This window comes from Phascolarctos cinereus, unplaced genomic scaffold (assembly GCF_003287225.1).
Source record: "Phascolarctos cinereus isolate Bilbo 61053 unplaced genomic scaffold, phaCin_HiC Scaffold_2;HRSCAF=192, whole genome shotgun sequence".
Classification (NCBI taxonomy): domain Eukaryota; kingdom Metazoa; phylum Chordata; class Mammalia; order Diprotodontia; family Phascolarctidae; genus Phascolarctos; species Phascolarctos cinereus.
The window spans coordinates 250,313,221-250,328,639 of record NW_027555625.1 but is presented as its reverse complement, the minus strand read 5'-3'; the positions used below and the strand labels follow the sequence as shown (position 1 = coordinate 250,328,639).

At 44.3% G+C, this 15,419-nt stretch overlaps 1 protein-coding gene across 1 annotated transcript; it reads right to left on the bottom strand.

Annotated features, from left to right (window-relative positions):
* Nucleotides 1–1,579: 1,579 nt before the first annotated feature.
* Nucleotides 1,580–13,424, bottom strand: BIRC7 (baculoviral IAP repeat containing 7). The gene is given in 9 exon segments (XM_020981562.2): nucleotides 1,580–1,967; nucleotides 2,795–3,018; nucleotides 4,657–4,728; nucleotides 5,475–5,684; nucleotides 8,258–8,306; nucleotides 8,405–8,483; nucleotides 8,832–8,931; nucleotides 12,634–13,110; nucleotides 13,113–13,424. Coding segments are annotated over 8 exon segments (1,419 nt in total). The 5' UTR covers nucleotides 13,351–13,424; the 3' UTR covers nucleotides 1,580–1,967; nucleotides 2,795–2,824.
* Between the last annotated feature and the right edge of the window lie 1,995 nt (nucleotides 13,425–15,419).

Below are 15,419 nucleotides of genomic sequence, written 5' to 3'. Positions count from 1 at the left end.
AAAAGAACCAACCAGTCTGATGTCTTTAATATATTCTAAATGTGCAGGTCACTCCATTGACCATTGTAAAGTCCCAATTCTAGGAAGCAGGAGCTGGACAAAGATAAAGCTGATCTTCATCATTTCATCGGGTCATCTTTGATAAGGAGTAAATTAGCAGGGTATTGGTATGCATGACCACATTTCACCAAAATGAGAAAATGCCTGATACCAAACCTGAAAGACTCATGCTCAGTATCTGTCTATATGCCTGGCTCTCCCAAAGGCTCCAAAAGTATGGAATAATGCTGCCCCCTGCATGTGGAGTAGGGCAGCACCAGCAGCTGGAAGGGCTCCAAGCAAAAAAATGAAGCGGATCCCCCAAGTCTTCTCAGTCCGGATTTTCTGTGCTACCACTCTCTTCACCCTTTTTTCCTTCCTCCAGCCCCACGCACCTCCCTGTAACTCAGTGCTGGCCTCCGCGCTCCCCTCCTGCTTCCAAGGAAGAATTCTAATCTCGATCATTTATAGTACAGCGAAGCTAAATCTTTGTTCCTTCTTCCTTGGACCTGCACATAGTTAAGCTTTCTCTGACCAAAGGGATTTTAGGTACTAGGAAACAGAAGAAAGATTTCAGGGATTCAGAAGGTCCTGAAATTGCACCCCAGTACAGCTGCTGCAGCCTATATACTAATCTGAATTAGGGTTGAGTGGCTAGCTAATAGCCTAAAGTATGACCCCTCCCAGAAAACAATGCCTGTGCTTGGAGAAGATTTAACATACCAAAAAGAAAAAATCAGATTCTTGAAATGTGTATTCACGTTTTAAAAAGAATATTGAAATCGAGATTCTTTAAGAAGAAATTTCTTTCTTGCTTTGTAGCTGGTGATTAGGATGTCTGAGTTTGAGTATTGGCTTTGCCATTGGCTCTATGTGACCTTGGGAAAGTTACCACCTCTTCTGTCACTACCCTTCCTCAGTAAAATAAGACAATTGAATTAAGTGGTCTGTAAAATCCTTTCCAGCTCTTTCTACTAACTATTGTATAAAGAAGGTCCATCTGAATTCCTAAAATAGTGGCCCTCCAGAGGGCCCTTGGAACTCCTTTCTGACACCAGCTATTGATCAGACATCCATCCCTCCTGCTGCCTAGAGGCACATTGATTGGCAGCCAAGTTCAGGGGTTTCAAGGCTCCCCACTGATGGAATTTCATTCTAGTCAACCCTAGTGGAGGAGATCATGCCATTAGCAGGAGATGGTAGAGAATAGATTAGGGGCAGCTAGGTGGCACAGTGGATAGAGTGCTGGGCCTGGAATCCGGAAGATCTGAATCAAAATCTGGCCTCAGAGACTTACTAGCTATGTGACCTGGAGCAAGTCACTTAAACTCTGCCTCAGTTTCCTCATCTGTAAAATGGGGGTAATAATAGCATCTGCCTCTCAAGGATATTGTAAAGATCAAATGAGATAATATATGTAACTCTCTTAGCACAGTACCTAGTACAAAGTAAGTACTATGTAAATGTCGGCTGCTATTAGTGAACAAAATATTAGACCCTCAGCAAATACCTCCTACTTTCAAGGGCTGACCTCAAGGCATTGATTACACCAGAAGAAATTTTATTGCAAAAAAAAATTAAAGAACTCCAAACATAGTCATAGCAAAAACCAAAGCAGAAATTCACACATATATACCCTAACCAACAAAAAAATGTCCTATGAAACTGTTTTAGATATATAGTTTTAGATATAGGCTATTTCCCCTATCCTTTGATGCCCTCTAACTACTTCCCAACTAACCTAATCTTGCTTGAAGTTGCAGCTTTGGCTCCTATGATGAGGTCAGAAACTGGGGCTTTACTTGCTCCTTCATCTGGGTAAGAGACTTGATCATGGTGTGCTCAGAAGGCAGGGTCACCAGTCCCACCATTATCCCAATGTCTTCAGGGCTCCAAAATCAGTACTGGTTTCCCAAACTCAGCATTTCCTGGAAGGACCAAGTCAGTCAGGACCAGCCCTAGGAACAGTTGATTTTCACTGTTACTCAGAGATTGGACTGCAGTGGATTACCAATGGAGAAGGAAATAGTAACAGGGCTTGGAGATCTCCATAGACCAACGTACCTTTCCATCACCCTTACCAAATCCTCACCTACCCACGTGAGATAAGCTAGGGATAGGGTTTATCTAAGCCTGTGACTTCATTGGTATAGGGAATTCCCAGCTGAGGAACTCTCCTGTGTATGGTGGCACCTTGTCTGTAATTGATAGCCTTTGGAGAGTTGCCTAGAGCATTGAGAGATTAAGTGACTTGCTCAGGGTCACACAGCTAGTTCATGTCAGCAGTGGAGCTTGAATTCTGGACTTCTTGACTTTAAGGCTTGCTCTCTACCCACTGTGCCACACTGTTGAGGCCTCGCATTCAAGTAGACAAACCCAGGAGTTAAATGTAATAGCACCTGGAATTCATATGACACTTTTTTCTTTGCAAAGCCCTCTTTGTCCTTTCCAGGGCAATATTTCTCTCTGCCTCACAACACTGCTTTCAGATAAGCTCCATTTCACAAATAGGGAAGAGACATGGAAGTTTTAACTAGCCATTTGACCTTGGCCTAACCTAGAACTTCAGGCCACTTTTTGCCATTTGACCCTTCTCTCTGGACCTTTTTCCTTGTCTATTAGATGAGGAAGTTGGACCAGATGCTTATTAAGCCCCCTGCCATCTCTGACCTGCTGGCATGCTAGGTTAACTAATCTGACCAAAGTTACAGCCATTTTGTGGCAGAGTAAGCATGGGGAGAGCCCCTTAACTCACCCTAGCATGGTTCAGTCCACCAGAGCTCGGCTAGGACAGGAAAGTCCGGATGCTCCCATGAATGACAGCTCTGCAGATGGGGCACTGCTGCAGGTTTGGCGCACACTCTGAACAGACCAGGTGGCCACAGGGAACGAAGACAATGGACACCACTTGATACATGCACACTTTGCAGGTCCGTTCCTCCTTCAGCTGCTGCAACTGCTGCTCAGTGCTCAGGGGTCCTGTAGACAAGGTCAGGGAGGAGAGGTAAAGGAAGCCAGATCAGGGCAGCTAGGTAGCGCAGTGGATAGAGCACCGGCCCTGAAGTCAGGAGGACCTGAGTTCAAATCCGGCCTCAGACCAAACACTTGACACTTACTAGCTGTGTGACTCTGGGCAAGTCACTTAACCCTGTTTGCTTCAGTTTCCTCATTATAAAATGAGCTGGAGAAGGAAACGGCAAACCACTCCAGTATCTTTGCCAAGAAAACCCCAAAGGGGGTAACAAAGAGTTGGACATGACTGAAACAACCACACCACAACAACAGAGGTCTCTGGAACTAACTATATTTGAAAAGGAATTCCCTTTACAGAATCCCTATCAACTAAACGTTTAGACATCTTTTGAAGATTTTCGATGCTGAGAAACTCACTATCTCCTCAGGAGAACCATTCCAATTTTAGACACTGTTAAGTTTCTTGCATCTAATCTCAATCTGTCTCAGAAGTCTACCCTCTGGCATGAAGGAAAAGGTCCAATCTCTTTTCCACAAGATTCAAATGGATCTATGACATCTGGTTTGATTGGAACCCATTCATGCATGCCTTACCCTGGGTGACTTTTGTCTACGTCCTTCCATAAGTCTAACACAAAGGGACTAACCAAATGTGGGGAGCCTTCCTCTCTTTCTCCTGACTTCATAAGGACACAAATGGAGCATTTGGGCTTTCTACCTATCATCCCTCACTCTCACCATGTGACCAACTCATCTTCATGTCAGCCCATCGAATGTTCAAAGATACTTATTTTTCCTCCAACTTCCCAACACAGTCTTCTGTTCTACAAGGAAAACAGTTCTTTTGGCCTTCACTTCTCCCACAGCATGGTTTTAAGTCCCCTCCTGGTCACCTCCAACTTGATATGATCTTGTTTGTCAACATCCTTCCTAAATATGTGGCTCCCTGAACACAGTATTCCAGATGGTCTCGATCAGGGTAGAGGAGAACTCTCATCCCTCATTCTGCACACTGCATTCCTATTAGTTATCTCAAGGTTGTAGCCCGAGGACTCTTGACTCATTGTCAATAGAAAATGTGTTCAAAGTTCTTTTTGTGGCAGTGGGGATGAGGTGCATTGAAACATCCACACTCTCTTGCCCAGTTCTGCTAGTGACTAAATGCCCATGTGTCGTATGTGGCCAGAGACCTCAGTTTTTGGACACAGAAACAAGGTTTCTTTAAGAGCAACTGGTGACAATAGAATTTGCTTCATTAGTCTTGTGCTCTAATCTTTGAACTGGCTAGCCCAGGTGTTGTTGTTTTTTAGTCATTTCAGTCAGCATCCAACTCTTTGTGACCCCATTTGGGGTTTTCTTGGCAAAGATACTAGAATGGTTTGCCATTTCCTTCTCCAGCTCATTTTACAGTTGAGGAAGTGAGACAAACAGGGTTAAGTGACTTGCCCAGGGTCACACATCCAGTAAGTGACTGAGGCCAGATTTGAACTTAGGAAGATGAGCCTTCCTGGCTCCTGGCCTGGCACTCTTTCCACTGTGCCACATAGCTGTCCAGGTACCAAGTCTTATATCCAAGACAGTGACAGAAGGTAAACGATAACCTCTAAAGTAAGCATATTGTCTGGATCCTGCCTAGCTCCTCACCTGTCTCTGTGATTTCTTCAGGTTGGCCTTCTCTTCTGGGTGTACTTGGCTCAGATGCCATCAGAACAGGTGCTGTGGGAAGACAGACTATAAATTTTGACATGTTCTCTAATCAATCAAATATATCACAAGAACTTCCCCCTGTGGCTGCCATAGATAACTGGCATAAAGTTTTTCAGGAGAGAATCCAGCTCTAATGGGAAAATTTTCCTCCATAAAATGAATCTCATTCATCTAATTCCAAAATAAAACAAGGGTAGGGACTGGGGGAAGGGGAGAAGAAAAATTTTCTCTAGTCAGTGAAGCCAGAAAGCACATATTCCATATATTGACCACGGTAGTCTGTAGTCTACTCAAGGTCCTCATACACACAGAACTGAGAGGCAGGAGTGATCCCAAAATGAGTCAAGATGAGTTAGATGAGTTCTAACATCCATGCTGACCCCATGAGAAGTCCTTCAACCATTTTTGGACAAAATCCACACTGTTAAGTCAAGGGCTTCATTAGGTGGAACTTAAGCAATTATCTTGACTTACTTTTCCAGTAGACAATCTCAGACTTTAAGGAGCTTATGATATAGTCAGGAAGACAAGACACTGAAGTAACTATAGAGGAATAGTATAAAGATAGGAGGTGATAAAGTGCCTAAGGGAATAACAGAGATATCAGGGATTCTGAGTTCAGAGGAAGGAGAGGCCAAAGAGGCCTCCTACCCAGGAAGGTGGGAGGACTCACGGAAGGCCTCTGAAATGAGGGAGGTCTGGAGACTTGAACAAGCCCTCCCCACTTAAAGCAGGCAATGAAGAAGTCTTTGTACCTCTGGTCTCTGTTGCATTCCTCTCTTCCTCTTGGATAAGATCAGAGACCAGCTGAGACACTGATGTGCTGGCTGGTGTTGCCAGCCTGTATTTACTCAGAACCAACCTCTCCACCATGCTCTGCTCAAACCCCATCTGCAGCACACTTTTTACCACTGTGGATTGCCGCCAAGCTGGCCAAGCTAGCCAAGCCCGGCTTCCTGGGCTACCTGCAAAGTGGAATGAAGAGTCACTGAACCCCAAGAGGAGATGTGCTGCCGTCATTGCTGCCCAAGGTGTCATAGGGCAGAGTCGAGGTGGAGGGGCATCTAATCTAGTCCCTTACCTCTTTACAACACTGCTTGTATCTCAGCCACATCCTGAATATCACTCTAATTAATCTATTTACTTAGAGGTGTGTGCCTCTGTTTAAGGGTAGGCTTGGTTTTTAAAAAGGCAAGAAAATAAGCACTCATTTCAAATGGGAAGGCCTTGTCTATATGGATGTCAAGTCTACTATGTAGGGAGGAAAATTAGAGATCCCTTACATAATAGAGAACCTCATCTTAATACTATTGGGTTAAATCTAGAGTTCTTAACTTCAGCCCCTAGAGAGTTCATATATAGATTTCAGACAGTCCAGAAACTTGTGTTTTTAAAAATATATATGTATACAGATAGATCACTATTTTAATATAATTGGTTTATATTGGAATATTACATATTATTCATTTAAAAACATTCCAAAATGGGTCCATAAGCTTCACCAACCGGCCAAAGGGGTCTATGACACAAAAAGATTGAGAACCCCTGAATTAAAACCTTATGTCAATAGCCACATAACTTGAAACAGTCATAGCACACAGCAAAAGCCTGAGAGAACGTGGTTAATTTATAGCAGCAGCATTAGTCCTAAACCCTCTTCCCACAAACACCACAGAAACAGTGTCTGAAGTGGAAGGGACTCTAGGGGGCATGTAGTCCAACCCCTTTATTTCCTAGAGGAGGAAACAGGTATCCAGAGTAAAAGTGAAGAACACAAGCACAAAGGTGGGAGGAAGACTAGTGATTTCAATATGGGCCTTCTGGCTCTAACTCCAATGTTCTTTCCCTGGATGCACGGTCTTTGTTTCAACTCCTTAAATAGGCACCATGTGGATGGTCTTACTTTAGATGAGTTAAAGAGGGTCTGAACCATTGTGTTAGAGGCAAGATGATGTTGATGGAAAGCACTCTCCCAACCATCTTGTCTGTGTCCTTTTCTACTAGACTATAAATTCCATAAAAGTAGGGACAGGTTCATGTATAAGATGTATGTATCTCCCTCAGCAGCTTGTACTCTGTTCCTGGCCAGTGTTTAACAGATGTTTGCTGAGTGATCTGTGATGCTGGACTCTCTGGAAAGATTCCAGAACAAAGTCCCAATTTTCCTAAAGGGTTGTTCATGAGACCGGCAAAAGCAGACTTCTACTATGAGGCTGATAAGGTCTGATTTCTCAGAATTTAAAGAGAAAGGATTAGGATTCACAAAGCTTGCTTCCATAGCCATGCCCTTCACAAGCCACTGGACAAAAGCAGTAAGTAGGCTATTGTAGTAGAGGGAATTCCAGGCCAAAAATGTGGATTCCAGAGCTTTAGTTCTATCTCTGCTGCTAGCTCACCATATAAACTAGAGTCAATCAGTTAGGCTCTCTGAACCCTCCATTTTCAAATTTGTAAAGGAGGAGAATAACCCTACAAAGCTGGCAGGATCCCATGAGAGCAGGGATAAGACAGTGAGAGAACTTCAGACCAAAGCTTTCACTTTCTCCATTGCCCATCAGGAAATAAATAACTTTGATCTATCAAGGCACCTGGTTTGAGCTGGGACTTGTTCTGAAGGAATGGGGACATTGAAGGGGAACCAAATCTACCCCGAGCCTATTGGCAGATTTCCTTAGCTTCCCCTCCATCTCCCATCTTCAGAATACAATAGAACTGGACAATATCCGAGCCAGCGGAAAGCAAACTTCACATGCTTCCTATCTGGCAGAAGTCGGAACATGGAAATCCCTACCAAGGCTTGCTTTTGAAGTCTAGGTGCTGGAATTCCTGTTGGGCTGTGTCCCAGCCTAGGCTGAATTTCAACAATATCACTGGACATTTACTGAGCATCTACTGGGCTCGAGGCCCTTAGCTTGTAGTTTCTAGGAGCCAAACTCTAAATGGGGTGCAGAAGAGAAGACAGTTAAATGACAAAGCTACCTTTCAATTGGGTTTGGGTTATTGCTGGTGAAGAGCAGCACTCTACCATTCAGATGACTGGCTCTTGAATACAAATGAAGCACACAGATCATCAAGGTAGGAAATTGTTCCAATGAGTTGTATATTAACATTTTTTAAAAAGTTTATTCTGGGGCAGCTAGGTGGCGAAGTGGATAGAGCTCCAGCCTTGGAGTCAGGAGGACCTGAGTTCAAATCAGACACATCAGATACATGACATTTACTAGTTGTATGACCCTGGGCAAGCATTTAACCCTGACTGCCTCACTAAAAAGCATTTTACATTTTACATTTCCGTCCCCCATGTATTTGAATAGAATAGGCAGAAAGCAGATGACATTTAGCATAGCAGAGGAGAAAGGGCACTGGGCTGGAAATCAGGAGACCCATGCTTGAATACTAACTCTGCTGTGTGACTCTGGCCAAGTCACTTTGACTCCTAAACCTTGGTTTCCTCATATGTAAAATGAGGGGGTTAGATCAGATTATCTCCAAGGACCCTAATAGTCTATGATAAGAAGAAAAATGTTTCCCAACTAACCTGGGGTAGAAGAAGTGGAATTTACCTCTCCTGGATCTTCTCCATGGCCCTAAAAATCACAACATCTTTTTAAAAATAAATAATGTAGCAGGATTTTTTGAAGCATTATCCCCAAAAAACCCTATCAGGAGGATCAGATGAACTTACCCAGGAGTCCAGCAGGCCAGAGGACTCCTGGATGCTGCTGATATAGTCCCTGCCTCTGGATTGAAGCAGAAATTCACATCTGAAAAGGAGCAAAAATAAAAATAAAAGATACTACTAGGTATGTCGGGAATGAGTGAGGAGGAGGAGGGGCAGGAGAGACTTCTAAAGCCAAGATAAACTTCTCCAAGTCAGGCCTGGTTCTCTTTCTCCTGCAGAAGTACAAGACCTGGCCTAGGGAGCATAGCACAAAATACTATCAGAATGAGATGTGCCAAATAGAACATGTGGGTCTGCCTTGTCTCTCATATTCAGCTGTGAGCTCCTTGAAGGTGGGCACCATGTCTATGTGTGACTGGTATGCCAAATACCTAGATCAGAAAACTGGGGATATTCAGACACATAACAGTCCCACAGCACCCCAAGTTACCTAGGGAACCACTTGGCATGTTCTCTCCAAGGGTCATCCCCTCGATCCCAGTTCCTCAGGCCCCCATCACAGTAGTAACACTTCACATGGTCATGCTGGCCTGAAAGACAGCACAGAAAGGTTTCCAGGGACAGCTCCATCTCATGGATACTGACAGACAGCTGGGACTATTGCTCTGGAGAAGAAGCAGGATGGCTTGGACTAAGTATACCAGTGGATTGTCTTTTTCTTTTTGGGGGGTGGGGCTAGGCAATGGGATTAAGTGACTTGCCCAGGGTCACACAGCAAGTAAGTATCTGAGGCCAGATTTGAACTCAGGTGCTCCTGACTCCAGGGCTGGTGCTCTATCCACTGCACCACCTAGCTGTCCCCAGTTGATTGCCTTGATGAAAGCTTGGACTAGAAGCTCATCAATATCCCAGTGACTTATTTTAATTTGTCATAAGGCAAAATGGTATAGTGAGTAGCAAACCAGCCTTGGAATCAGAAAGGCCTGGATTCAAGTCTTGCTTCTGATATATACTATTTGTGTGACCATGGGTAGGTCACCTTACCTCCTAGAGTCTCATCTATGAAATAAAGAAATACCTGCACCCACCTCACAGGGCTGTTGTGAGGATCAAGAGGTAATGTATATATAAAATTCTCCACAGACCTTAAAATGCTATATAAATGTTAGCCACTGTTATTACGTATTCTAAAATTATTTTTCCAGTGGCTCCTCTACCCTCTAGACTAAATCTTACCTAAAATATGGCATATAACTCCATTCAGGATTGGACACACTTTCTGGATGCCCTGAGGAGCCTAGAAAAAGAATAATAGAACTGTTCCTTACCCAGAGGAATAAGTAAGTCTGGCACTTACCCAGAGAGTAAACCGCAGTCTCCTAGGCCCCAGGACAATGGACCCTATGGCCAGGGGATGGTCTTCCAAGAGACAGCCCTGACTAGCTCACAGGGAGGGTATCCTTCTCTGTCATTTCTGACACTGGCCCTCTGAGGAGCCAGACACCTTTAGTAAAGGCCCCAGTAATCTACTGTGTGAGATATAAGAATAGATAAATTGCAGGTCTAATTTGGGTCCTGATCTGGGATCAACCGAAGTCATTGAGAAGTTATGGCAGTATAGCTTGGCCCTTTCTGCTAAGAAGTGGCCATCTGGTCTACACCAAGCGAGGAAATACAGCTATGCCAATTGTGTTGGGAGTGAGGGGTGGAGGAGGATTTGGGGGAGTCTCATTGAGATGATAAATGACCCACATTGGCTGCATTGACAGAGGACTCAGAGGTGACCTCCAATTGAGCTGCAGGCTCAAGTTCCAAAGGTCAGTTCTGAAATTATTTTCAGCAGGAAAACATTCAGGATCCCGAGGCTGATGAAATATAGGACAAGAAGGGAGAGGGGCAGCTAAAGAAATGTTCTAACTTTGAAGGTAAGGGAGTTGGGGTGGAAAATGCAGCTTTATGACTCCTTCCCATTTCCCTGTCCCCCCATCACAGTGCCCTGGTATCGCCCACTACCTTTCTCCTAGACTTCCCATCTCTACAAGAAGACATTGCCACCCTCTTGGGCTGCTTCTGTGTCTGGACCAGATTCCAGATGGAAGGAACAGTCATAGGCCAGTTTGGGGTCAGAATAGGAGATTCCAATGCGTCTCCCAAAAATGCTCGATCTCCTGTGTCTGCCTCTCTAGCTGCTCCATTTCTGAGTGGGCTGTTATGATTTAAGCAATAAAAAAAAAAGCATGTATACTAGATGGTATACTGCACTTATATTTGAGGAGATCTGGGTTCAAATCCCTCCTCAAGAACAATCTATACAACTCTGGGCAAGTCATTTAACCTCCCTCTGTTGATTTTACCTTCAGAAAATTTCTCGCATAAACCCCCTTCTCTCCTCTGACCCTGCCACCCACCCTGGTGCAGTCCCTTATCACCTCAGTCAAGCCTGGATTACTGCCATAGCTTGCTGGTTGGTCTCCCCGCCTCAAATTAATCTTTCTAAACCACAGATCTGATTATGTCCCTCCCTTTCTCCCGCCCCCCCCAATTCAACAAACTTCAGTGGCTCCCTGTCACCTCCAGGATTCAAATCCCTTCACAAGCTGACCCCCTTCTTCCTTTCCAGTCTTCTCACATCTTATGCCTCCTCCACCTCATGCACGCTGTGATCCAGTGACCCAGGTATCCTTACTGTTCCTTAAACAAGACACTCCATTTCTCCGACTTAAGGCATTTTCACTGGATGTCCTCTATGCTTGGAGTATTTTTCCTTCTTCATCTCTGCCTCCTGGATTTTCTGCCTTCCTTTAAGTCCCAGCTAAAATCCTTCTTCCATAAGAAGCCTTTCCTGATCCCCTTAATGCTAATGCTTTCCTTCTGTTGATTATCTCCAATGTATCCTGTATAAAACTTGTTTGTAGATGGTTGTTTGCCTGTTGCTTACCCTATTAGACTGTGAGCTCCTTTGAACGGGGACTGTTTTGCCTTTCTTTGTATTCCCAGTGCTTAGCACAATGCCTGGCACTCAATAGGTGCTTAATAAATGCTAATTAACTAGCTGATTGACTCAGTTTCCTCAGCTGTAAAATAAGGAAGTTGTACTTAATGGCATTAAAGGTCCCTTTGTGTTCTCAGTCTGATCCTAAAACAAGGCAGACTGGGGAAAATGGTAGCAACCTCTGACAGTGTGTGTTATAGCATGGTGTTGAAATAACTCCAAAGATACACGTTGTACTTCCCATGTCTCTACGTCATTTCTCATAAGTAAAAGCAGGACAGCAATAACAGATCAGATCTCACAAGGTTTCCAGAGAAAAGGGGAGAGAGAAACCACAGGCCTGTGCTTTGTACCATCAGAGAGGGGGAAATGGCTGGTCTCTGCTGGGTTTATTGTTTTTTGGTAAGGGGCAAAAGGCACAGTGAACATTGCGAAAGGAGAAAGCCTTCCTTTCCACAGCAAAACACGGGGTCCACTTCTGGTCTCTCCAGAGACTTTAACCGGAACTATCTAACCAGTAGATATAATTTGTGGTAGTCTGAGACAAAGATCCAACACCCCACCTCCATAAATATACTCCCCAAGCTGTCAGGCAGCATGGAATAGCAAAAAGAAGGTTGGACTTAGAAGACCTGGGTTGGAATCCTATCTCTGCCACTACTAGTCTGACTTTGGACACTTCCCTTCTCTGGGCCTCTGTTTCATCGGTATAGAGAGTTGGACTAGGTGACTTGAAGGTTGTTTATAGGCCTAAATCCTAGGACGGCTCCAAGATGTCTTTCAACCTCCACAAGTTCAACTCTAGCCAGGCTGAGCTCCCCACAATGAAGGTTTCCATTAACTGATCTTATCCTAGAGCAGGTTTTAAAATGGAAATGTATCCAAATCTATGAAGATACCAGATGTTTGAAAGGGGTGATGGAGCTAAGGAGAAAGGAAATGTTCACAGAAAAAAGAGGTACCAACTTCTCCTTATAGCCCATTTATAGACATGTGGCTCCCTACAGTCTGACAAATGGCCAAGTAAAGCCAGCCCTACTTGTCAGAGATTTGTCAGGGCTGTCAGGGATCAGTTTGTATGACATGTCCAGTCTGTCACCACAGCTGGTCTCCAATCCATAGTTTGCCTATCCTGCAGACTTGCAGGGGCAAACGATTTAGAGCAAATATAAGTCTAGACTCAAGTTGAGTACATAAAAAAGGGTTGACCTAGAAGTAAAACTCAGGTTGTCTTCTTCAGTCTAATACCTATGCCTAAGACCCCACAATCAGCTTATGTGAAGTAAAGCGTCCAACTTACCTGTGTAGAAGAAGCCCGCTCTGGCGAGTTGCTGAGGACACACCATCGAAGCTGAGGGCCAGTTGTGAAATGAGGCCAGCCGGATCTGTTCTACACCCATCTCTGGATAGGCGGGTCTGTTAGTCAGGGTAGCTTCATTCCCTTCCCCTTCTTCTTCCTCTGATATTCTTTGCAACTGGCTCAAGATTTGCCCATCCACACTGTCAGAAGTGTCCTGGTCAGGATTATTGCCAGTATGCTTGCTGAGGGCAAACTGGCACTTGGGGAAAAGCCTCTGGTGTTCTAGGATGGGGCTATCTCCAGCTGTCCAGTTGTCCAGCATCCCACCACAGCAGAAACATTGAACCCTGTCCTGAGGCCCTACATAGAAGAATCCAGCTCTGGCCAGGTCCTGGGGAGAGACAGGGCCCTCAGGAGGCCAGTCTTGGAATGTCTTTCTTCGACTTGCCTCACTGCCCATTCTGGGCTCAAACGCTATATACTCTGGTCTGCCTGTCTCCCCCAGAGCTGTGTGGCCTCCTCTTCAAAAAATTGGGAAGTGAAAACTGGTATTTCTATCATGCCTGTCTGGATGCCTGCCTTGGGCCAGTATGGGGGAAGGGAAGTGGGAGGAAACCCACTGTGGACTGTTCCAAATCTGCTGGCTAAGCCTTCTGGAAAGCACTGGGTCAGGGATTCCACCTCACATGCTCTGACAGTGGTCAATCCCAGAGTCATAGGGCTCACAGCCAGAGCCTTCCCAGGGATGACAGCAGCTCCAAAACAGTTATATGTCACAGCACCAAAGTGCCAGGGAGGATTGCTGGGGAAAGAAAGAGGGAGGAGAACAAATGAGTCATCACTTATCAAATTTAGCTTTATGGAGCCTGGTAAGAGTAGATCACTACGCCAGAATCTTACAGGAGAATAGCCCAGAAGAGATTCAGTTGCTGCTGATTGCACTTGGACATACAGCAGTTTCTGGACAGATACCACAGGTCACTGTCCCAGAAAATAATTAAGAGCTTGACTACTAAAGTTGGCGGGTCATACATCTTGTTATGAGATTCTGAGCATAGCACAGCATACTATAAGTGAGCATAGCAGCACTTAGATAGAAAAGTTGAACTTGGGATCTAGTTTTCACCTTCATAAGATCTCATGAAGAGTTGGTTACCTCACTACCATCCCTTCCCCTCTTCATTTCCCCACCCCCCTCCAGTAGTTCAGGCTTTTCCTCAAGACTGCATCACCTATACTTGACCTGTAAATTAATTAAATTGTTGTTGTTTATCCTTCATTCTTGAAAAGGACCATGCATCAGGAAGGTGATGCCATAACTTGCAAGTGAATTGTATTAAAGTGAGGGAGGGCAAAGACACCAGCCTCACTTTCTCCTCTGGAGCCATCTGGGTCCAGTGACAAGATATAGATCAGGATGACTGGAGATGGCCTGGAATGCAATGGGAGGTGTTGGCCTTTTTAGCTAAGGTCTTTCCCAGGTCTTAATTTGACTGAGGTAAGTGATTAAGGCTAGGTAAGAAATGAGGCAGAGAATAGCCTCTTTTACCTAGTAAAAAAAAAATTTAATCTGGGAGGGGAAGACTCTCAGGGCTTCTGGCCAAAACAGAAACCATTGCTATTTACATTCGCTCTGAGGTGTTACTGGCCAATCAATAAGAGCCAGAGTGATTTGGGTTTAAGGCGAGGTCCTTATGAAAAAAAAACCAGCTCATAACCCCCAAAATATCTTGTGAGGTTAAGAGAGAAAGGGTTGAATATGAGATATTGTCTAGGGAGAACCAATAAGACCTTGCAAGTCCCACATTCACAAGAGACCTAAAGGGAGAGGAGCCTAGGGCAGTGATCTCCAAACTGTCTTCATTGTACATCCCTATCACAAAAAAAATGACACATCCTGTTCCCCATAGTGGATGGAGAGCTACTCTCCAAACTAGGAAGAACTTGATTCAAGTCTTGCGTTTGGCACATACTGACTGTAACCCTGGCTAAATTTTATCTGTAATTGATGCCTCCGTTTTCTTTCTTCTTACTCTATTTTTAGCTCTCTATAATTTGGTTTCTGATCTCATAATTCTATCCAAATTGTTCTCTCTGAAGTTACCAATGATCTCTTGAGAAATTGCCATATCTGATTGCCTTTTTTCAATCCTCATCTTTCTTGACTCCTCTGTAGTCTTTGTTCAGACTCAGTTGACACTACCAACCACCCTCTTCAAATTAATACTCTCTTCTCTCTGGGTTTCTGATACTACTCTAACCTACTTCTCCTCTTGATCCCAACCATTCCTACTCACTCTCCTTCGCTGGCTGTTTGTCCAGGTCATACTCATTAAACAGGCAAGTCCCTCAGGGCTTTGTCCTGGGACCTCTTTTCCCTCTATACTATTTCACTTGGTGATCTCAAGAGCTCTCATGTTTTCAATAACTATCTCTATGCTGATGATTCTCAGATCTACTTCTCCAGCCTTAATCCCTCTCCTAATTTCCAGACTAGCATCTCCAACTGTCTATTAGGCATCCAGATGTCTCATAGACATCTTCAACTCATCATGACTAAAACTCATTATCTTTACCTCCAAACACTCTCCCCTTCCAAACTTCCTTTTTACTGTCAAGGGCACCGCCGTCTTACCCAGCCACTGTGACAAATAATAAATTTATTAATTAGACCAGCCTGTAATCACTAAGTTAATGGTCAGTGGTTTCTCTTGGTGATCAAAGAGGCCAAGGGAGATGCTGAAGTGCCTAAAGTCCCTTCTGAAAGAGAATTCCCCTGATGAGTG